Source organism: Pyxicephalus adspersus, chromosome 2, assembly GCF_032062135.1.
Source record: "Pyxicephalus adspersus chromosome 2, UCB_Pads_2.0, whole genome shotgun sequence".
Classification (NCBI taxonomy): domain Eukaryota; kingdom Metazoa; phylum Chordata; class Amphibia; order Anura; family Pyxicephalidae; genus Pyxicephalus; species Pyxicephalus adspersus.
Genome location: NC_092859.1, coordinates 82,660,423 through 82,679,173, shown reverse-complemented (window position 1 = coordinate 82,679,173; position 18,751 = coordinate 82,660,423). Strand labels below are relative to the sequence as shown.

Sequence of the window (18,751 nt, the reverse complement as noted above, 5' to 3'; positions counted from 1 at the left end):
GCAAATAAATTAAGTTGATTTTGTTGAACATATTACCGGCCTAACAAACAAGGATGAACAGTCCCAGGCCTGAAGGGACACATCCCCAAATTAACTACAGGTGTGTCAGTCTATGGAACAGCTCCTTTGGTTGCCACACCTATGGTTGTACAAATCCAGTCTGGAAAAGCACCTGCCCTTTTCCAGCTGTTCCTATAGAGGATACACTTCCCACTGGGAGTGGTGGATATATGACAATCACTGAAATATTTATAGTAAAGCTGTGATTTGAGTTCAGCAACAATTGGATTTCATATGAATCAATCGAGTACCTGTCAACATTAACAAAAATAATTATATTTGTGGGAATAGGTTAAAAGGTACCTCCTTCTTAACGTTATTTGCGTCATTTACAAGCAAGGCATAAATGGTTCCTGGTTATTTTGTGCAATGTGAGTGTTAGACATTCCAAGAGACAGTAAAGAATAGGGATGAGCAAGTAAATTTAATAAATTCGGTCTTGCGGCGAATTGGGCCGTTCTCGCTTACCAAACATGTAGGCGAGAACGGCCTTTGTAAATTCGTCCGGCGAGACTCCCCAGATTGCTATTGCAGCCCTATACTATGTGTTCCTGGATAGAGTTTCTCTATCCAGGAACACAGTGTGAGTCTCACAGCTGGCTGAATGAATGCAGCGTGGGAAAAGTTGTCTGGTTTTTCCCACGGCCGCGTTCATTAATAAATGCAAGCCGCATGACTCACTCTGAGAGGAGGAGTATCTCAGCTGCATTTATGAATGGAGCCATGAGAATCCTCCTCTCAGTGAGAAATCCCCGGGCACTATAGGTTGTGGTGAGGGCTTGCCCTGTATCTGACATGTAGTGCCCGGGGATCGCTCACTGAAATGAGAATTCCCACGGCTGTATTTATGAATTCAGCCACGATAATCCTCATATAGTGATTTCCTGGATTTCCGATGGTTTCGCCAAATTTCGCCGACCCATCGGAACTTTGAGGAAATTTTCGCCAGGACGTCAAAGGCATTCTCGCTTATCCCTAGCAAAGAATCTAATATTTAAAAATGTTCTGGATGATGAATATAGAGATAAATGAAAGCAGTCATCTGTGCTTCAAAAGCCATTTATCAGCAACAAAAAGGTCCAACAGTGAGTGAAGCTGGCTCATTAGTGTCATGTGCCCAATCGACACATGCAAATTAGTACTTCCTTCTAAGGACAGGATTTTACAGATTAACAGAGATTTTCCAAAAGTCCCAAAAACAAGGGCATTTTGTTAGAAATGTTTACTGTTATTCCAAGGGCAGTCCCACATTTACCCTAATTGGAATTAAGGAAATGCTCTGGACTGCTCATTACCAACCTAAATGTATAAAGTATAAAAGTATACTGATTTCTGCAACTCCCTTGAAAAAAAAACAGACAGTAGATAATATTATCACTTTTACTAATTTCCTTGTCATGACCAAACTCTCCTATCCAAGCCATGGGCAGATAGACTATCATAGGAGAACCTGGTTGATCCAGTGAACCAGGAATAGTTCTGCTTAAGGATTGAAAACATTTGTCAACTAAATGCTGGTTTGCTGGTTCACCCAGGTTCTCCTGATAGTCTACCTACTCCAATTTCGGAGAGATTTAATAAATCAGGGCCAATAGGGTGTAAAATGTTGAACCATATTATAAAAATGGGGTCACATGGACCGTAATATACCTTAATGATGGTATGATTCTAATTGTCTACACTGTTTGAGTGAAGATTGTATATTTCCCAGTGCTACTGGAGGTTCTTCAATAAAGACAGATTTTTTTCTATAATACAGTAAAATGGTTATTATTTCACATTATATTATATATAATATTTGGAAATGCAGAGAGAATGTGTGTAATGGCTTGTACAGACGTGATAGGTACACGATAGACTTTGCTTGTTTGATAAAATTGTTTGCAAATTGGATAATTTGCTAGGTAAAGGAAATGTAACCCTCATTACTAAAATCTAATAAAAAGCTTTTGTTAATGTAATTTTAAAAATGTCCTGTTCTGGGGTCACAGCTATGTTCCTGTCCGGTGCACCCTTGGTCAAGTCTAAAAGTGGTTGTGCAGAAACAAATGGCTGAAGCATCATCTACAGTCCAAGGCAATGATGTGCAGCTAATGTTGCAGCAAGTGCATGTAGACAGGAAGTGACTGTAAATTGCTAAAAGAGACCAGCAGCACTGAGGTGCAAATAAAATTTGAAAAGGTGATAACATTTTTATAGCAATCCTCTATGATTAACAGTGGACTTGCTTATAATGTTATTCGGTTTCAGTTGAACTCTAATCAGGGAAAACTTCTCATGATCACTTGCACTATACTCAATATTATATTTACATATAATTACACTATATAATCAGTTTCAGTCCTTTGTCAATGCACAGAAAGGCTGATCAGTTATCTCAGAGTTCTCCAGGCTGGAAGTGTAAACTCTCTAATGCACTTCAACTTGAAACATTATTTGCAAGGTCATTGTGGGTTAAACAAACTGAAGCGTGTTTTATGCCCATGCCAGTTTTCTCTTTGATTGGATAAAAGTAATTAAGTGAGGTAATGAAACATCAATGTTAGCAAAAACAATGCAGCTTATTCACTGAAACAACTATCCTACAATGCCAACATCCTCTGAAGTCCAGAAACCAGAGCTATTTTGTATAACAAAGGCAAAGCCAATCTAGCCACATCCAGGATAGAAGGCATTCAACTAAGCATGAAAAAAAATCACTGCAGGAATTCAAATGTCTCACTGTTCCACCTTTGTTATTTAAATGTAAAGGACTTTCCTGTGGCCATCCCTGTTGTGGGATATCCTGATTTTATCAAACAAAACTGACATTTTTAAAATAAATCTTTTATTTAAAAGATATACTTTGCATGGAGGTCATAATTTCCTTCTTATAGGGCATTTGGGAGAGTGTAGTGCACATTGGTTGTAAATGTAATTATATCACAAAATCTTTGCTTGATTTTCTTTGGTCTGGTTTTGCATGAATGTTACATTTGTAAATGTGTTGCAGTGGCAACTTGATATGGAAGATAGCCATCAATTGATGGGACAAGAAGGATTAAGGACTTTTTCCCTCCCCTAGTAGTTGTAGAGATGTCTATCTCCCATTGTGCTTCTATACCAGCCATGGACAGTTTTATCAGGGAAGACTTTTCCCAGAGGGAATTGAAAGGGAATCTTATCTATTTATTTCTCTATGAGAATCTTGTGTCATTGCTATTGCCTTCCAGACATAGCAGGGTCTGTTGTGTGAGACAGTTTTACTGCTTTTCCCCATCTGTGATGATTAGGGACATAACTTGCAGACTCTGAAAAGTCAATATCAACCTTGAATCTAAAATCTCCAATATCTCTTGTAGACCAAGCATCAAAACAGCACAGTGTAAACTAAAGAGCGTCTGCAGAGCATAACTATACTATACAGCACCATAGCATGATAAGTATTATTGTGCACTGAAAAAAAGGATTCCTACCCAAATCAGGTTGCTTAAGGTGGCAAGGTTGGAATGTCTATACCCTCCTATTTCAAAATGAAGTTTCTGGTGCCCACAGGCCTTATCAGGACTGATAGCTGCCGGGTAAGCAGGGGTTGGCATACCAATTCCAAAATGTCCATTTCTGTCTGAGAATGGTGGGATGTGTGCTTGTTTCTGGACAGGTTATATCTCGACTAAGCTTATGGTGTTCATTTTCTTCTATATTCTACTTGCACAGGGACCAGTACCTCTTTGCTAAGGACTGAAGCAGATAAAAAGCTGGGTGACATTAACCTAAGTTACTTTTTATTAAATTTCAGCTACCATTGGCATTTGATTATAAGGACTTGTGCAATTTGCAAAGAAAAAAACTCTACAAGCTGATGTGTTTTATGGTTTTACATTGGGGAAAAAAAACTTCCTTCTGATTAGGAACAAAACAGCAGAATGATTTTATTGATCTAGGGTTATCTTCTCCAGCCATTATAAAAAAGTCTCCCGTTGATTTGTCAACCTGCCAAAACTTCTGATGCTCAAGTGCTCTTTAATCTATAAATGATTAACACTGATACCGGTACTACAATGAAGGAGCCTTTGATTCTGCTTGAATTTCTTAAGTGGTCAGTCAGCTCCAAATCCACTAACGCGCAATTATCTGGTCCATGTATTCAAATATATTCTGCTATTACTTTGGAAGAATAGGCCATTTCCTGAAATGCTAGAGAAATACATGAATCTTATTCCTTTTAGTTCACATTTCACTGATGTACCAAAAACATTCCAGCTTCAGAGCAGCCTGTGCTAGCCCAGGATGATACAACCTTAATGTGAAAGCTAGAATAATCAGATTGTTATGTGGCAAGAATGAGACTACCCCAGTTATGGTGGAATTAGGGCTATAGAGGAGACATTCTCAATTTTTTTTACCCCATAGGAACCCTTGAAGAAATGTTTAGATTTTATGGAACCCCTGCTAAAACTAATTCATTTGGGATCAGTAAGAAAAATGCTCCTACATTGGTGGCCATTGTGGGATGCCCCCTATACCAGTGGTGGTCACAATGCCACCCTTACAGACAGCTAAAACAATGATTGATGTTCTGCATCTGGTTCTGCCAAGTGTTGTTAACCTCACAAGCAGGTTCCATCAATTGGGAGGTCAATCTACCATGAGTCAGGGAAGCTTTGTCAATCTCTGGAGGAACCCTAACTGTAGATCGCAAGTAAATAATACTCCTTCATTGGTGGTCAGGGGGATCATTTTTTGACAGATAAAAAAATCATTGGTGTTCTGCAGCTGGTTCTGCCAAGTGGTCATAGCCCCAGAACTAGACAGGCGCCATCAAATTAGAAGGTCAATCAGACAAAAGTCAAGGAACCCCTGGCAAACTCTGGATAAACTTATGATTTTTCAACATTGCCTACCCGTCTTCTGTTTGTTAAAACCCTCGCTACATCCACTACCACATATCTCCTCTCCTATTGTGTGATACTTCCTGGATTGTAAGCTCTTCAGGGCAGAGTCCTCTCCTCCCGTGTCACTGCCTATTTAATGTACAGCGCAGTGTAATATGTTGGCGCTATATAAATCCTGTTTATTAATAATAATAATAATAATAATAATATTATGGTTCCGCTAGGGATGAGGTACAAGTTTGCAGTGATTGTGAAGTTTGCAGGTTGTTTTTTAATATTAGGAAGATCTGAATTGATTCCTTGCAGGGAGATATAGGTTTATTTATAATGTGGCATTGATATCTCATTCTTTAGAACAATCATTCCTATTATAACATCATAGGGCAGAAATAACAAATAACACCTCAGAGGGGTTAGCACAGAATTAATGAGAGCTAACTAACCCCACTAAAGCTTGAGGCAAGGTAAATAATGCCAGGTAGACATTGCTGATGGTGAGAAATGAATGATAAGGCAGAGCAGTGTTTATAATGTACTGGGCTTTACATGACAGCAGATGTAGTCCCGGCCATAATATGCTTGTGGAGTGCTAGCAGCAGAAATGAAAGGGAAGTGTGTGAGGAGTGAATGGCATTGCACGGAATTCCTGTACAGGCTGTGCTGAGTGAGAATGATAACCCCATCCCCCCTCCCTCACCCCTTTCTCCTTCCTTCCTCACCCCCCCCCCATCTGCTGTTGCTGCTTGTTTGCACTCGGCTGATCCAGAGCGGAAATTCCTTTCCGTTTTTGTGAATGACAAACTCATTAACAATTCATCAACACAACCTGTTCCAGCCGGCCCGTCTCCAAGGCGACCGTAGCTGGGAGCGCTGTGATTGGCCGGCGCGCACAATGTATCCATTGAGACGTTCCGTGTTTGTATCCATTCAGTAGGAGCCTGTGGCTGGGCCGCGCGGAGCTGATTGATCACAGGAAGGGAGCTGGGCTGCGGGAGACGCCGCCATTCACGCAGCTAATTGGATTTCCACGTTGAAGAAGGCGCTGGGCGTGTAGTGTGTGTCCGCCAGCAGAGCTCCGTTCCCCGGCCGCCCTTGTCTGCACCCCTCCCCTGCTCCTCAATGATAGACAAGCTGAGACCCGTGCACCCTACCGCAGACATGGCGCTCAGCAAATCGGTGGCCTGGCTGAAGGAGCAGCTGGAACTGGCCAACGAGAGGCTCCTACTCATGGACTGCAGACCGCAGGAGCTCTACGAGTCGTCACACATCGAGGCGGCCATCAATGTCGCCATCCCGGGCATCATGCTGCGCCGACTGAAGAAGGGCAACCTACCCATCCGATCTCTATTCGCCAATGGCGAGGACCGGGACACGTTCGCCCGGAGGTGCGGGACCGATACCGTCATATTGTACGACGAGAACAGCAGCGAGTGGAACGAGAACACCGGCGGGGAGTCCGTGCTGGGGCTGCTGATGAAGAGGCTGAAGGACGAGGGCTGCAAGGCGTACTACCTGGAAGGTGGGTGCTGCATGGGGGGTGCTGCATGGGGGCACCGGGACTGGCATCACACTCCTTACATTCTGCATGCACATGAATGGCATCATGACCGATAGCTGCCATCCTGCGACTTCCCTGGAAGATTTCCCTTTTTGCACAGAAATTACTTGATCTGGACAGCTACTGGCATGACAGGCTTTGGCATTGCTAGCTGGCACCCCCATATATATCAGGAGATCACCACATCTTAGGATAGCTGGCACCCCCATATATGATAACATCACATCTTAGGATAGGTGGCACCCCCATATATGATAACATCACATCTTAGGATAGGTGGCACCCCGATAAATAAGGAGATCACCACATCTTAGGATAGGTGGCACTCCGATTTATCAGGAGATCACATCTTAGGATAGATGGCACCCCCATATATGATGAGAACATCACATCTAAGGATAGCTGGCATTCTGATATATCAGTAGATCACATCTTAGGATAGGTGTCACCCCAATATATCAGTAGATCACATCTTAGGATAGGTGTCACCCCGATATATCAGTAGATCACATCTTAGGATAGGTGGCACCCCGATATATCAGCACCCCGATATATCAGTAGATCACATCTTAGGATAGGTGGCACCCTGATATATCAGGAGATCATATCTTAGGTTGAGAGTTATTAATAATAATAAACAGGATTTATATAGCTCCAACATATTATGCAGTGCTGTATGTTAAATAGGGATTGCAAATGACAGAGGAATACAGAGAGTGACACAGGAGGAGAGGACTGTGCCCCCAAGAGCTTACAATCTAGTAGGTGGGGGAATTTACACATAAAAGGAGGGGGAATTAAGAGTTCTATTTGAACAGCGTCTACCCCATACTAGAATGCCCGGTACCTGGCATCTGTCACCCTAGCGTTGGGAAGACTCATTACCCATTCATTGGCACAATTTGGGGTGTATATTGTTTGTTTGGTATGGACTAAGCAATAAGTTCCAAAAAACTTAATGGGCATGCATTGTGATCCCACAGTCTTGCTTTCTGTATATAGCAGTCAATGGTTCAGCTATCCAACCATACCGGATAAACCAAACAGGCATTGTACATGCATTCTTTATTCTTTAATTACTGCAAAATTTTCTGCAATTTTATTACAGAAAAGTGTAGTGTGTGTGTTTGTAGGTCAGGTTGCAACTTTGCGTAACTTTTAATATATATATATATATATTTATATATAATCAGGATTTATATAGCGCCAACATATTACGCTGTACATTAGAGGTTGCAAATGACATACAGTGACACAGGAGGAGAGGACCCTGCCCCGAAGAGTTATAAAATATAAACTTTTTTTCCTACATATTGGGTATTACTGTAGTCAAGATCTCTGATCAAATGGCTCTGTCTTCCCTAATGTGCTGGAGCTAATCATTTCCTTCCTTTGTAATTGCTCCTTAGAAATCTGTCTGCACATAATTTACCGATTATTACCCCAGAGATTATCGGCCCTGTGATAAGTGTGCATTTTTTTGTTAGCCCTAGTGATTAATGCTTCTCTCAAGGTGCAAAGTCTACCCTTATCAGACAAGCGTGGTATAAAATTCAGGTCATTCTTATTTGCATTCCATGAAGGACAAGAAGGTCTTATCAATGAAAGGAGACTGTAGTTTGAGTTCTCTGCACTTTGTTCAGGGTTAAACATTTATTAAAGATCTCTTCAATTACTTTTCATCCGGTCCATGTTTCCTAACCTAACCGTACTTCTCCTTCTGTTGCAGGTGGTTTTACCAAATTCCAGGCCGAGTATCCTATCCATTGTGAAACCAATCTGGATAGTTCTTGCAGCAGTAGTTCTCCTCCAGTGTTAGGTTTGGGAGGCCTACGTATCAGTTCTGATTCTTCATCAGATATTGAATCTGACATTGACCGGGACCCCAACAGTGCTACAGACTCTGACGGCAGCCCCCTCTCCAACACACAACCTTCATTCCCAGTTGAAATACTGCCCTACTTATACCTCGGCTGTGCCAAAGATTCTACCAACCTGGATGTTTTGGAAGAGTTTGGTATTAAATACATCCTCAATGTGACCCCCAACCTGCCCAATCTTTTTGAAAATGCTGGGGAGTTCAGGTACAAGCAGATCCCGATATCGGACCACTGGAGCCAAAATCTGTCGCAGTTTTTTCCAGAAGCCATCTCTTTTATTGGTGAGTATCGGTGCCATGTATCTGCTGCTTTACTATTTTTGTATGGCTTACCTGTGACTATTAAAGCTGCATGTCCCTGTAAGAGTTCTTTTTAAATGCTTGATATAGCCTTGGACTGGTGAACTTTCATCCTCAGTCTCACATAGTGAGATGGTAATCCGAGCACCGCAGGGAGAAATTTCTGGCTGTCTGCCACATAGTACCTAATCTCCAAGCATTGTAGTGCATTTCCTCTTACAAAGGAACCCATTTTACAGCAATGTTGACATCCTGTTCCTCTTAATGGGCTGTCCCCTGTGACTTCCCTTATCATGATTGAATGAAGCTTTTGTTTTGGTGCAACAGTTAGATAATTATTTTTAATTTGCCTTTGTTTTCTCCCTTGTGATAAGTATTCATTTTTATCCAGCGCATAAATTATAGCCAGTATACAAATTATTATGCTTGTTTTGTTCATTCTCCTAATAAAATGCTGGCACTTCTATTTCTAAAATTCTTGCATGTATCGAAGTGGGGGGAAATGGTTTTTAAACACCCTGTTAGTGCAAGATTCATTTTTTTGCAGATCAACAGGTATCTTTCTGTAAAGTCTTAACAGTGTGGTCAACCCTCCCAGTTGTGTTTTGCTAAACTTCTCAATCACTTTGAGATAATACAGGTAGTTGCCACAGATATAACCTCTTTCCTAAGGTATATTTAACAGGACACAAATGTAGCATATATGAGAAGTTCACACTTTGGGTTTAAATGTTCTTTAATTTCCAACAAGCTCTTTTTTTCATTAAAGTAGTGCAAATGTTTTACCATTGTTGGTGTATGTGTGATTTAAATTTGGTTGTTTTTCTTGTTTCAGATGAAGCCAGAGGAAAAAGTTGTGGTGTCCTGGTACACTGCCTTGCTGGTATCAGCAGGTCAGTCACAGTCACGGTGGCCTATCTCATGCAAAAGCTGAACCTTTCCATGAATGATGCCTATGACATAGTCAAAATGAAGAAGTCCAACATTTCCCCCAACTTTAACTTCATGGGTCAGCTGTTGGATTTTGAAAGGACATTGGGACTTAATAGCCCTTGTGACAATCGTGTCCCACCTCAACAATTATATTTCACAAGTCCAGCCAATCAGAATGTCTTTAAAGTAGATTCTCTGCAGTCTACGTGAAACTGAACTGTTGTAATATATTGGTGATAATCATTCCTATACAGAAAAGTTTCTTTGTCTGTAACAAGTTTTTGACGGATGTGTCACTGATAGGAGGATTTACCTGTGAATCAAAAGATTAAAAAAGTAGCAAGAGTTGGCTGGCTAAAGTATCAGGCTTATGGAAAGAGGAATCTTGGGCCTCAGAATGATTTGGCAAGCTCAAATGAGAGCACTCCTTTAATAATGCAGTGGCTTGAGATCCAAACAGTTGGACTGCAATCAATCCATATGTCTTGGATGGACAATATATATTATACATATATATCTTTGTCTTCTGTGAAGACTGGTTCTCCTAAAATTTAAAGGAGCCAAAGAAAACAGTTGAATTTTTTTTTTTTTTTTCGTTGTCTTTGCTTTTTCAATTTACAGAGTTCTGTAAATATTCACATTTTTATATGTAGCGTTGTCAATATTTTTACCTTTTAAAAGACAAGAGGTGGACTGGACTTAAACATAAACTGGTTTTCAGAAAAAAGTGTAGCAGAGCTCAGCGGTGACCAGCACTGCAATACTTGTCATTATTTCTTTACCTGAGCCACTCGTTATTGGTGGTTCAGTAGTAGTGGTAATGGCTAACGTTTTCTCTTCATTGTCATGATATGAAGATTGTGTATTTGTATGCACAGAAGGTTGTTCATTTACAATTGTAATTCTTATTCACATTTATGTAACTTTGTTTGCCTGAGTTTTTGTGAACCACATAGTGGTTTTCAAGTGTAACACACTTTATTTGCTCTTAAACTTAATGTGAATTACCTCTGACCTTTTTATGGAGCCGCACCTATAATGCTATTGTATGTATGAGTTCTTTTTGTTTATTTTTCTTCTTTGGATTGTGTAAACTGGACATATGTTCCAGCAACCTAAGCTTGGATTGCACACTTATTGCCAATAAGGGAGATGCATTGTACTCCCAAATGTCCACGGGGTAAAGTTTTAAGATGAAATTTATTATAGATCTTTAAATTATTAAAAATCACTATTTTGGTTATTGAACTTATGTGCATTTGCATTCTTTCCTTAGTGTGTGTTTGTATATGTATGTCTTGTCCTTGGTTCAAAAACTAGAACTCACATGGTCACTGTGACAACAAGCTACTGTCAGTTGTCAAGTGTTCATTTCACATGATTTCTATTGCATGGTAGGTCTTAGGCAGTGTACACCTGCAGTTTGCATTGCTGGAAACAATCTTTCATGACTGTTTTCAGCAACAAAAGTAACATATGAATGAAAGAGTGCCATATACACAATGCTGTTCTGCAGGGAGGGGGGAGAATAAGTAAGCAGCACCTCCTTGTGCTTGTCTCCATTGACTTGTACAGTGGTTTGGTAATGGGTGCATCAATAATGTCAAGCATCTGATGTACACATGTCAAGACTTTTGCTTGAGGTGAGCTCAACCATTTATTTCAGGGGGGGTGGGGCATCCTGGATCATCCTGTGTGTGTGTGTGTGTGTGTGTATACATTGCCTTATATTCTGACAGTGAGCTAATAATGATAATGTTTTGTTCAGTATTTCTTGAATTTTTAAAGGGGTGGGGGGCTTGAAATAATTTTTTTAGGCCTTCAGGGAACCCTACAACTCACAGTACATTAGTGTAGTGGTCAGTATAAACAATGTCACAAACTGCTCATAGCTCAAGAAAAAAGCTAGCAACCCATGGAGAAATCCTGGTTGAAAAACACTGATTAGATCACATGTAAGGGTTCTGAATTTGCAATGTTGCACAGGTGCCATTCCCTTGCAGCTGCATGGGTCTTTTGTTTCCTTTTATTGTCATGTTTAGTGTAACTTCAATTGCTTACACGCAAGTCTCACATGGCCTGAGACAATTGTACACTATAATGTTTAGTGACTGGTTATATCTAGTAAATATATTATTAAATGATAAAGCTCTTAAAACTAGACCTTTTTATTGCATGTGTTTACACACCCTACAGCTTACAAGTGTGTAATGTATTTATTGGGTTTACCTTCTATGATCCCAAAATGTTAATTTCCATACATAGGGCTTTGGAGTCCGTATTGTGTATTATTATGCGACCGCACCATGGACATGTTCGGATCTATTTCTGGTGTGGTGTATATTTAGGATCCTGAGTGTAATCACACCAAGCAAATACAATATTCAGTGTTGCATTCAATATGTGGGACAGTGCTGTAGAGTGAAGGGGGCTTTTTTTTTTTTTTTATTAGTTATGGCAAGTATTTTGGGCAGCACAGTGGCTCAGGGGTTAGCACTCTGGCCTTTGCAGCGCTAGGTCCTAGGTTTGAATCCCAGCCAGGACACTATCTGCATGGAGTTTGCAGGTTCTCCCCGTTTCTGTGTGGGTTTCCTCCAGGTACTCTGGAAAGAAAGTTGGTGACACGACTATGGACTTTGTACAGCGCTGCGTAATATGATGGTGCTATATAAATACTGTGTAATAATAATATTTTTATTTAAGCAACTCCACACAAACAAATGTGGATATTTTGTGCAGTGCTAAAACATATGCTAGGACATCAGTTCTTGTCAAATGTTAAAATGAGTGTTCAATAAAATGCTAGGGTACAATCTCTCCAAAGAGGATATAGAATGTAATGCAAATCATCATTAGTAAGAAGAATTTTGAACCTGTCAAGTTTACACAATCTAAAATTTGACGAAGTCTAGGCGAAGGTGGCAGTCTGGCTAGGTAATAAGTGATGGTGACACTGATCATATTAAAAACCCAACACATTCTAAACCTTCCCGACTCTGTACTATACAAAACTATTTTATTATCACTGTAGTTGAACTTTAAAATATTTTGTGATTTGTTTGTTAAAAGTCAAATCTCTAAACAGAAAACATCCAACCAAAATCCAAAAGGTATTTACCTTATCCATGTATGTTCACTTTAACATACCCCTTGTACTTGTCTTTTTAGAAGTAATGGGAAGTTCCATTTACCATGCAGATATTTGAGATATGAATTGTTTTGTTTTTTTTTTGTCCAGTAATATATTTCCTGCCCTAGATTTAAAACACTCATTGTACTAAACCTATAATATCTACTAAATCTACACAAGCAGCATTGGCGCTCCAGGAGAGGAAGTGTTACTACAGAACACCTGCCAATCTCCATTACCTGGGGAAGATGTATTCTATAGGGTACAGAGGGCTGAGTATAATGACACAGATATTGACAAGCCTGCTAGGTGTCTGGGAGGAACACTTGGTGTTTTATTGCAAAAAAACAGCTAAAACAAAATTCTTTCAATTGTTTGTAACTTGCCAGCAGAAAGCAGCTATGAGAAATGTGTTCTTGTTTTTAGTGCATAGCACTTTTTCAAAGAGTTTAGATCAGGGTTTCTCCAGAGGTTCTTGGGGTGAGCAAGGAGCAGTTTGTGTCTCTCAGGTCATTTTACCTGACAACAATGATCTATTTGGCTATATGTAAGGATGGCAGCCTTTCCACTGGCCAGCAATGTAAGATGCATTCCTCCTCCTACTACTGATCACCACACTAATGTACTGTGAGCTGTGGATATATAGCAGTTATAGCAGGGGTTCCCTGAAGACCTGAAAGTTGTTTCAAGGGGTTCCCTCACGTTCAAAAGTTCCATAAACTCTGGCCTAGATTGATCCCACTTGGCTAATGAAAAATGTCACATCTTTTTTTTTTGCATATCAGCATTCCCTCAATAACAAATTGTGATGCTCCAGTGGAATCAAACCTGGGTTTAAGTTTATGGCGCACATGCCCAAGTATGGCATTAAAGAAAATAAGTTTCTGTATATTTCCTATGCATTTCTGAATGTATTTTTTCCAAAGTAGTTAATGTTATGGGGAATATGGGGCTACCCTTTGCTGACCACTTGCTAGTTAGATGGCTCTATTGTTTACCATTTAGCATCTACACTCTTGTGTCAGTGACCTGCAACACTTATACAAGTCAGAAAATTATTGAAAGTCCTAATCTGTGGGTTTGTCCCAGGTCAGTGAGTCACTTGATAGTTTGATCTGCTATCTATCACAACAGGGCATGGTGAGCATTAAATGTTTTCTTTGCAGGAAACACTTTATTGCACAGTTTTATGTAAATAACAAAGTAACTAAAGCAATCTGGTTAATAGGTGAATACAAACAGTGTATAGAAGCAGAGTTGAAAGAATATCTGGATTTTTTTTTGTGTGTTTTTTTTTACAGAGCTATTGTGCTTTGCTGCTGAAAATAGAAACCAGAGGAGAGAACACAAGGAAGGGGGTGGTGTAGGTTTTGTAATTATTTGCAGATGTTTTTGCTGTGTATCATGCATTATTTTTTTCTAGTTTTATTTACATGTATTTCATTTAGGAGAACATATGGCTATAGAAGTAATATAAATATAGGGGCTGCTATGCTGCACTATGCTGTACTGTAAATAGTAGTTATATGGCTTTCATGCTGATCTATTGACTTTAATATATTCTGATTTTCAAAATCAAAAGAAGTTACTTGCTTCTTACTTTTTCCTGGTTAGGGACATAGAATGTGCAGTTTTTCAGTCCAGATTTTATTTGAGAAGCAGGTGCATTTACAATTAATATTTGAATAGAATGTCTTTGTCTTTGAGTTTACCATCACAATGAATTTGAAACCACTTTTTGTGTTGTGACCATAGCAGTCAGTGAAAACAATAATGGCCCTGGATCAATGGTCTGTAGGAGTAATATATGCACCTGCATTGGTAGTTGGTGTATGGAATAAATTCCCCATCGTTAGTAGTTTGTGGGAGTAAAAAATACCCCGGCATCAGTGGTTGGCGGAGGTATTAATTGTCCCCCCTGTGTCACTGGGAGTTATTTAGGCTCTAGGACAGAGGAATGTTAATGGTGTCAGTAGGAGTCCTGTTATTGACGTTGGGGGAAAGAATAGTTTTCTTGTGTCAGAAGTTAATAGGATGAATACCACCCCATTACTGGTGATTGTAGTAGAAATGGCGCCCTTGTGTCAGTAAGAGGAATAGTGCACTGGAATAGCTGTTAGAAACATAGCATTGGAGCTAGTGAAAGGATGGTGCACCAACATTGGTGTCATGGAGAGGATTTGAACCCCAACATTGGTGTCAGTAAGAGTAGTTGTGCCTTTGTGTCAGCAGTGGGAAAATTGGTGCTCCTGCCCTGTGCCTGCATTAGTTGGTATAAATCAGGCATGTCCAAAGTCCGGCCCGGAGGCCAATTGCGGCCCATGTTCAAAGGTAATGCCCTACATCATTATAGTGGGCGTGTGCTGTGTGGGACCCACACAGACCATGCCCACTCCTGATATCAAGAACGTGCTCTGCACCAAGCCCGCACTGACACCAGACTCCGTGCACAGGGAATCCCTCACATCACCCTGGTGGACGTGTGCTGTCCGGGACGGGCACAGACCATTCCCACACTAACCCTAAGTACGTGGTGAATGGTCGGCCCCCACACTTTTTTACTTCACCAAATCTGGCACTCTTTGCAAAAAGTTTGTGGACAACCCTGGTGTATATAGTACCCCATCATTGGTGCCTTAGAGAAAAATGATTTGATTGAGAGAATTGGTTTCTCTGTGTCTGTGAGTGCACTTGAGCCCATGTGTTGATAGTTGTCAGAATTCCACCACATCATTGGGGTCAGGAAGAAAGCATGGTGCTCGAGAATTGGTGTAGGAGGCATGACACCCGACTATTGCTGTCAGTAAGAGAAATGATGTAGTTTAATGAATGGTGCCTCAGCATTGGCATCAGTGGCACTTATCTCTGTGCAGACTTATGTGCGGTACTGCTCCTTATGCTAATTTCATCACTAGGAATACACAGACACCATTGTCAGAGATCACTCTGCCTAGTGTCTGTTATAGAATGCAGAATGCTGGACAGTTTTACAAACAGAAGCTCCCTTTTTCTGGGCCTATTGACTATAGGGCCTATAGGGAAGGCAAAACAACCTATAACTGTTCTGCAGGTTTTATTTTAGACATATGTTGTGAAATATCACATTTCACAACAGAGTCACTGAAATCACGTTACACCTACCCTTCCCTTCAATGGCAAAAATATTTAGAAACCTACCAGCCTCCTATTCTAAACAAACAGCATGTTAGCAACTGACTGATTCTTGTATACAGAACTTTCTAATTTCTGGGAATGGATTATTTCACAGTACCTGCAGTTACATATATAAATATTGGCTTATTTAAAAAGCTCTTCAACATCTTAAGAAAATGTAAAGATGTAAAGCACTGCACACATAGAACTGTTCTAATGGAAAGGGGAGGAGGGAGGATGATTGGGAGTCTTCTTGCTGCATCCTCCTCTGTAGGAATTGACAGCAGATGGCTACATGATGATGGATTATTAAACAACATTAGAGAACTGCTGTACACTCGCTAGATTTTTACCAATAACAATCATGATTGTTCATCTCAGGTGTCAACTATCTAGCCCATGCACATAACTTTAATATAGAGGTTAGAATAAGGTTGCTGGATATGTTTAGTTGTTAATTCAGGTTTAGGAATATGTAATTGGTTTGCTAATATTTCTTTGCTTGTGCGTTTTAGTATGATATAATTTACTTGTTTTTGGGATTTTTTCGGCTGTTCGTTGTAAATTTTGTTTTCACCTAAATAAACTCCTAAATCTTTGAGATAACCTACTGCTATACATGTCAAAGCTAGTTAGCTAGTAAATGAAACTCAGAACCCCTGTGCAGGGAAACAATGTTTTCTGCATTGGCTGTATATCTGTATGTATATATATATTGCTTTCTTCATTCTCACTACTTTACAAGGATGTCTGTTACAACATTAGTTCCTCTAAAAAATTGAGAAAGTGACCTGCAGATAAATTTAACAGTGCTAATCTGGTTTTATAAGTCTTCCTGTCTTGGCATTCAGGCCCTGTTATGTTCAAAGTACAGATTTGCTAGCAGCTCTTGTGATTTCCTGTCCAGCTGTATCTTAAGTTTTTTTCTTCCTTTAACATGGCCTGCAGATGATTTAGCCAGAATTTCCTCTTTGTGGATTAATAATCTGTTTCCCTCAAAGAATCTGCATGGCTGTATTCATACAGTTCAGCAGAAATCAACAGATGGCTGTTTCACCACCATTTCCGTTTGCTTTGCTGTGGGTTTTATTTTCTTTGTCAGACTATTTCTGAAATTAACAGTGTTGGTGAAATGCCATATGCTGTTACCACAATGGAAAAGAAAAGGCTTTCAATAGAAGAAGACTATAGAGGGTCGCAGTGTGAAATAAACCTGTTGAGTCTAAAGGAGCCTCACATTCACAGCATGCTTTTGGCTTGCAGTTTCTTTAAACTAATTACCCAATGCTGTTGCTTGCTTTATCACCTCCCAAAAACACATTTAGGTTTTTTTTTTCTTTGCACAGGATGTTCTGCACATAATACTTAATGATTTACCTTTTTATGGCTGTTTCAGCAGACTTTACAGTTTACTCTTAAAGCAATGTTTGCCCTAAACATTAAGAACAAAGACATGAAGGAAACCTGTTGCACAATGTACACATGTATATTGAAATATTGAATTGTATCAGATCTATTTATATTTGTTTATTGCTTTTACAGAGTTTATTGCAGTGATAAGGTGATGTATGTTAAACAAGTTGGGAAGTTGCACACAGTCATTGGGACCAGCTCTTCATAGTGATAGTCATTTGGTTAACATTTGGTTTATTTCCATGAGAACCAGATAAAACTGTTGTTATAGCCAACTTTGTCAGGCCACTAATATACAGCAGGTAAGGGAAACCAAATAAAAAGGTAAATTTTGAAGTTTGGTAAAACAAACTTTGAAATAAACAGAGGCAAATTTGATCAGCAGTAATTATTTGTAATAATAATACATTCTATGAACAACTATTAAAGATCCAGAGTAAAGATGCACACAAGCAACTTCTGCTACTAAAATCATCCTTGAATAATTTCTAGAAATAGCCACACAAGCAGTTGCACAAATTGGGTGCCTTGTGTTATAATTTGCAATTTATTGCTATGAAATGCACATTGATTCCTATGTGTAGTGTTTTATTGCTAACAAAGTTTTATACCGTAGAACCTTACTGATTCCAGCACCCCCCGGGAATGGCAGATTCCCGATAACTGTAGTTTCCGGTTAACTAAGGTTTCTTTTTCTCAACCATTAAGCACTAGACTTGAATGGGGAGACTTGTCCCCATTCACCTCTAGTGCTGAATGGCTGAGAAAAGGGAAACCCTGATGATGGCTCAAGCATCATCAGGGTTCCCCTTTCCTCAGCCAATCACAGAGCGGAGCAATCAGCGGAGCTCTGCTGACAGCTCAGCTTTCTTGATTGATCCCTCAGCCCAAGCGGACCTGTGGCATGTATTCTTGGATGCAGAACACATGCCACAGCTCAGCTAGGGCTTCAGGAGTAATCAAGAAAAGGGGAGCTGTCGGGTGCCGATTATCTGAATATTCAGGTTATCTGAGTTCCGGATAACTGGGGTTCTACTGTAGTAGCACAAATTGCCCGGTCTTAAATTTTACAAAATGTTGCATAAATGGGCATTTATGATTAATTTAGGTAATATCCACATGTTTTCAATCTCCTTCCCACTATGGTGGACATGCTGTTCCCTAAGGATCATTTGCTGGCCGATTCATGTATGCCTGGTCACCAGCAGATGTTAGTAGCAGGACTCGTAGTGTTGTATATACTCGAGTATAAGTCGATCCGAGTATAAGCCAAGGTACCTATTTTTACCTTGGAAAAGAGGAACAATTGATTGATTTGAGTATAAGCTGAGGGTGGGAAATGCTGCAACTACTGGCAAGTTCCAATATTCAAGATAAATACCAAAAAAATTACATTAATTGCGGCATCAGTGGGGTATATGTTTTTAAATATTTATTTCAATATTATTTCA

At 39.9% G+C, this 18,751-nt stretch overlaps 1 protein-coding gene and 1 long non-coding RNA gene across 2 annotated transcripts; both read left to right on the top strand.

Annotated features, from left to right (window-relative positions):
• Nucleotides 1-5,735: 5,735 nt before the first annotated feature.
• Nucleotides 5,736-10,856, top strand: DUSP6 (dual specificity phosphatase 6). Its single transcript, XM_072401230.1, has 3 exons — nucleotides 5,736-6,453; nucleotides 8,222-8,653; nucleotides 9,507-10,856. Exons 1-3 carry the CDS (start codon nucleotides 6,054-6,056, stop codon nucleotides 9,812-9,814), a joined length of 1,140 nt encoding a protein of 379 aa, XP_072257331.1. The 5' UTR covers nucleotides 5,736-6,053; the 3' UTR covers nucleotides 9,815-10,856.
• Nucleotides 6,465-8,210, top strand: LOC140323843 (uncharacterized). The gene is made up of 3 exons (XR_011919448.1): nucleotides 6,465-6,811; nucleotides 6,852-7,014; nucleotides 7,071-8,210. It is a non-coding gene; the product is annotated as an uncharacterized lncRNA (long non-coding RNA).
• Nucleotides 10,857-18,751: the final 7,895 nt, after the last annotated feature.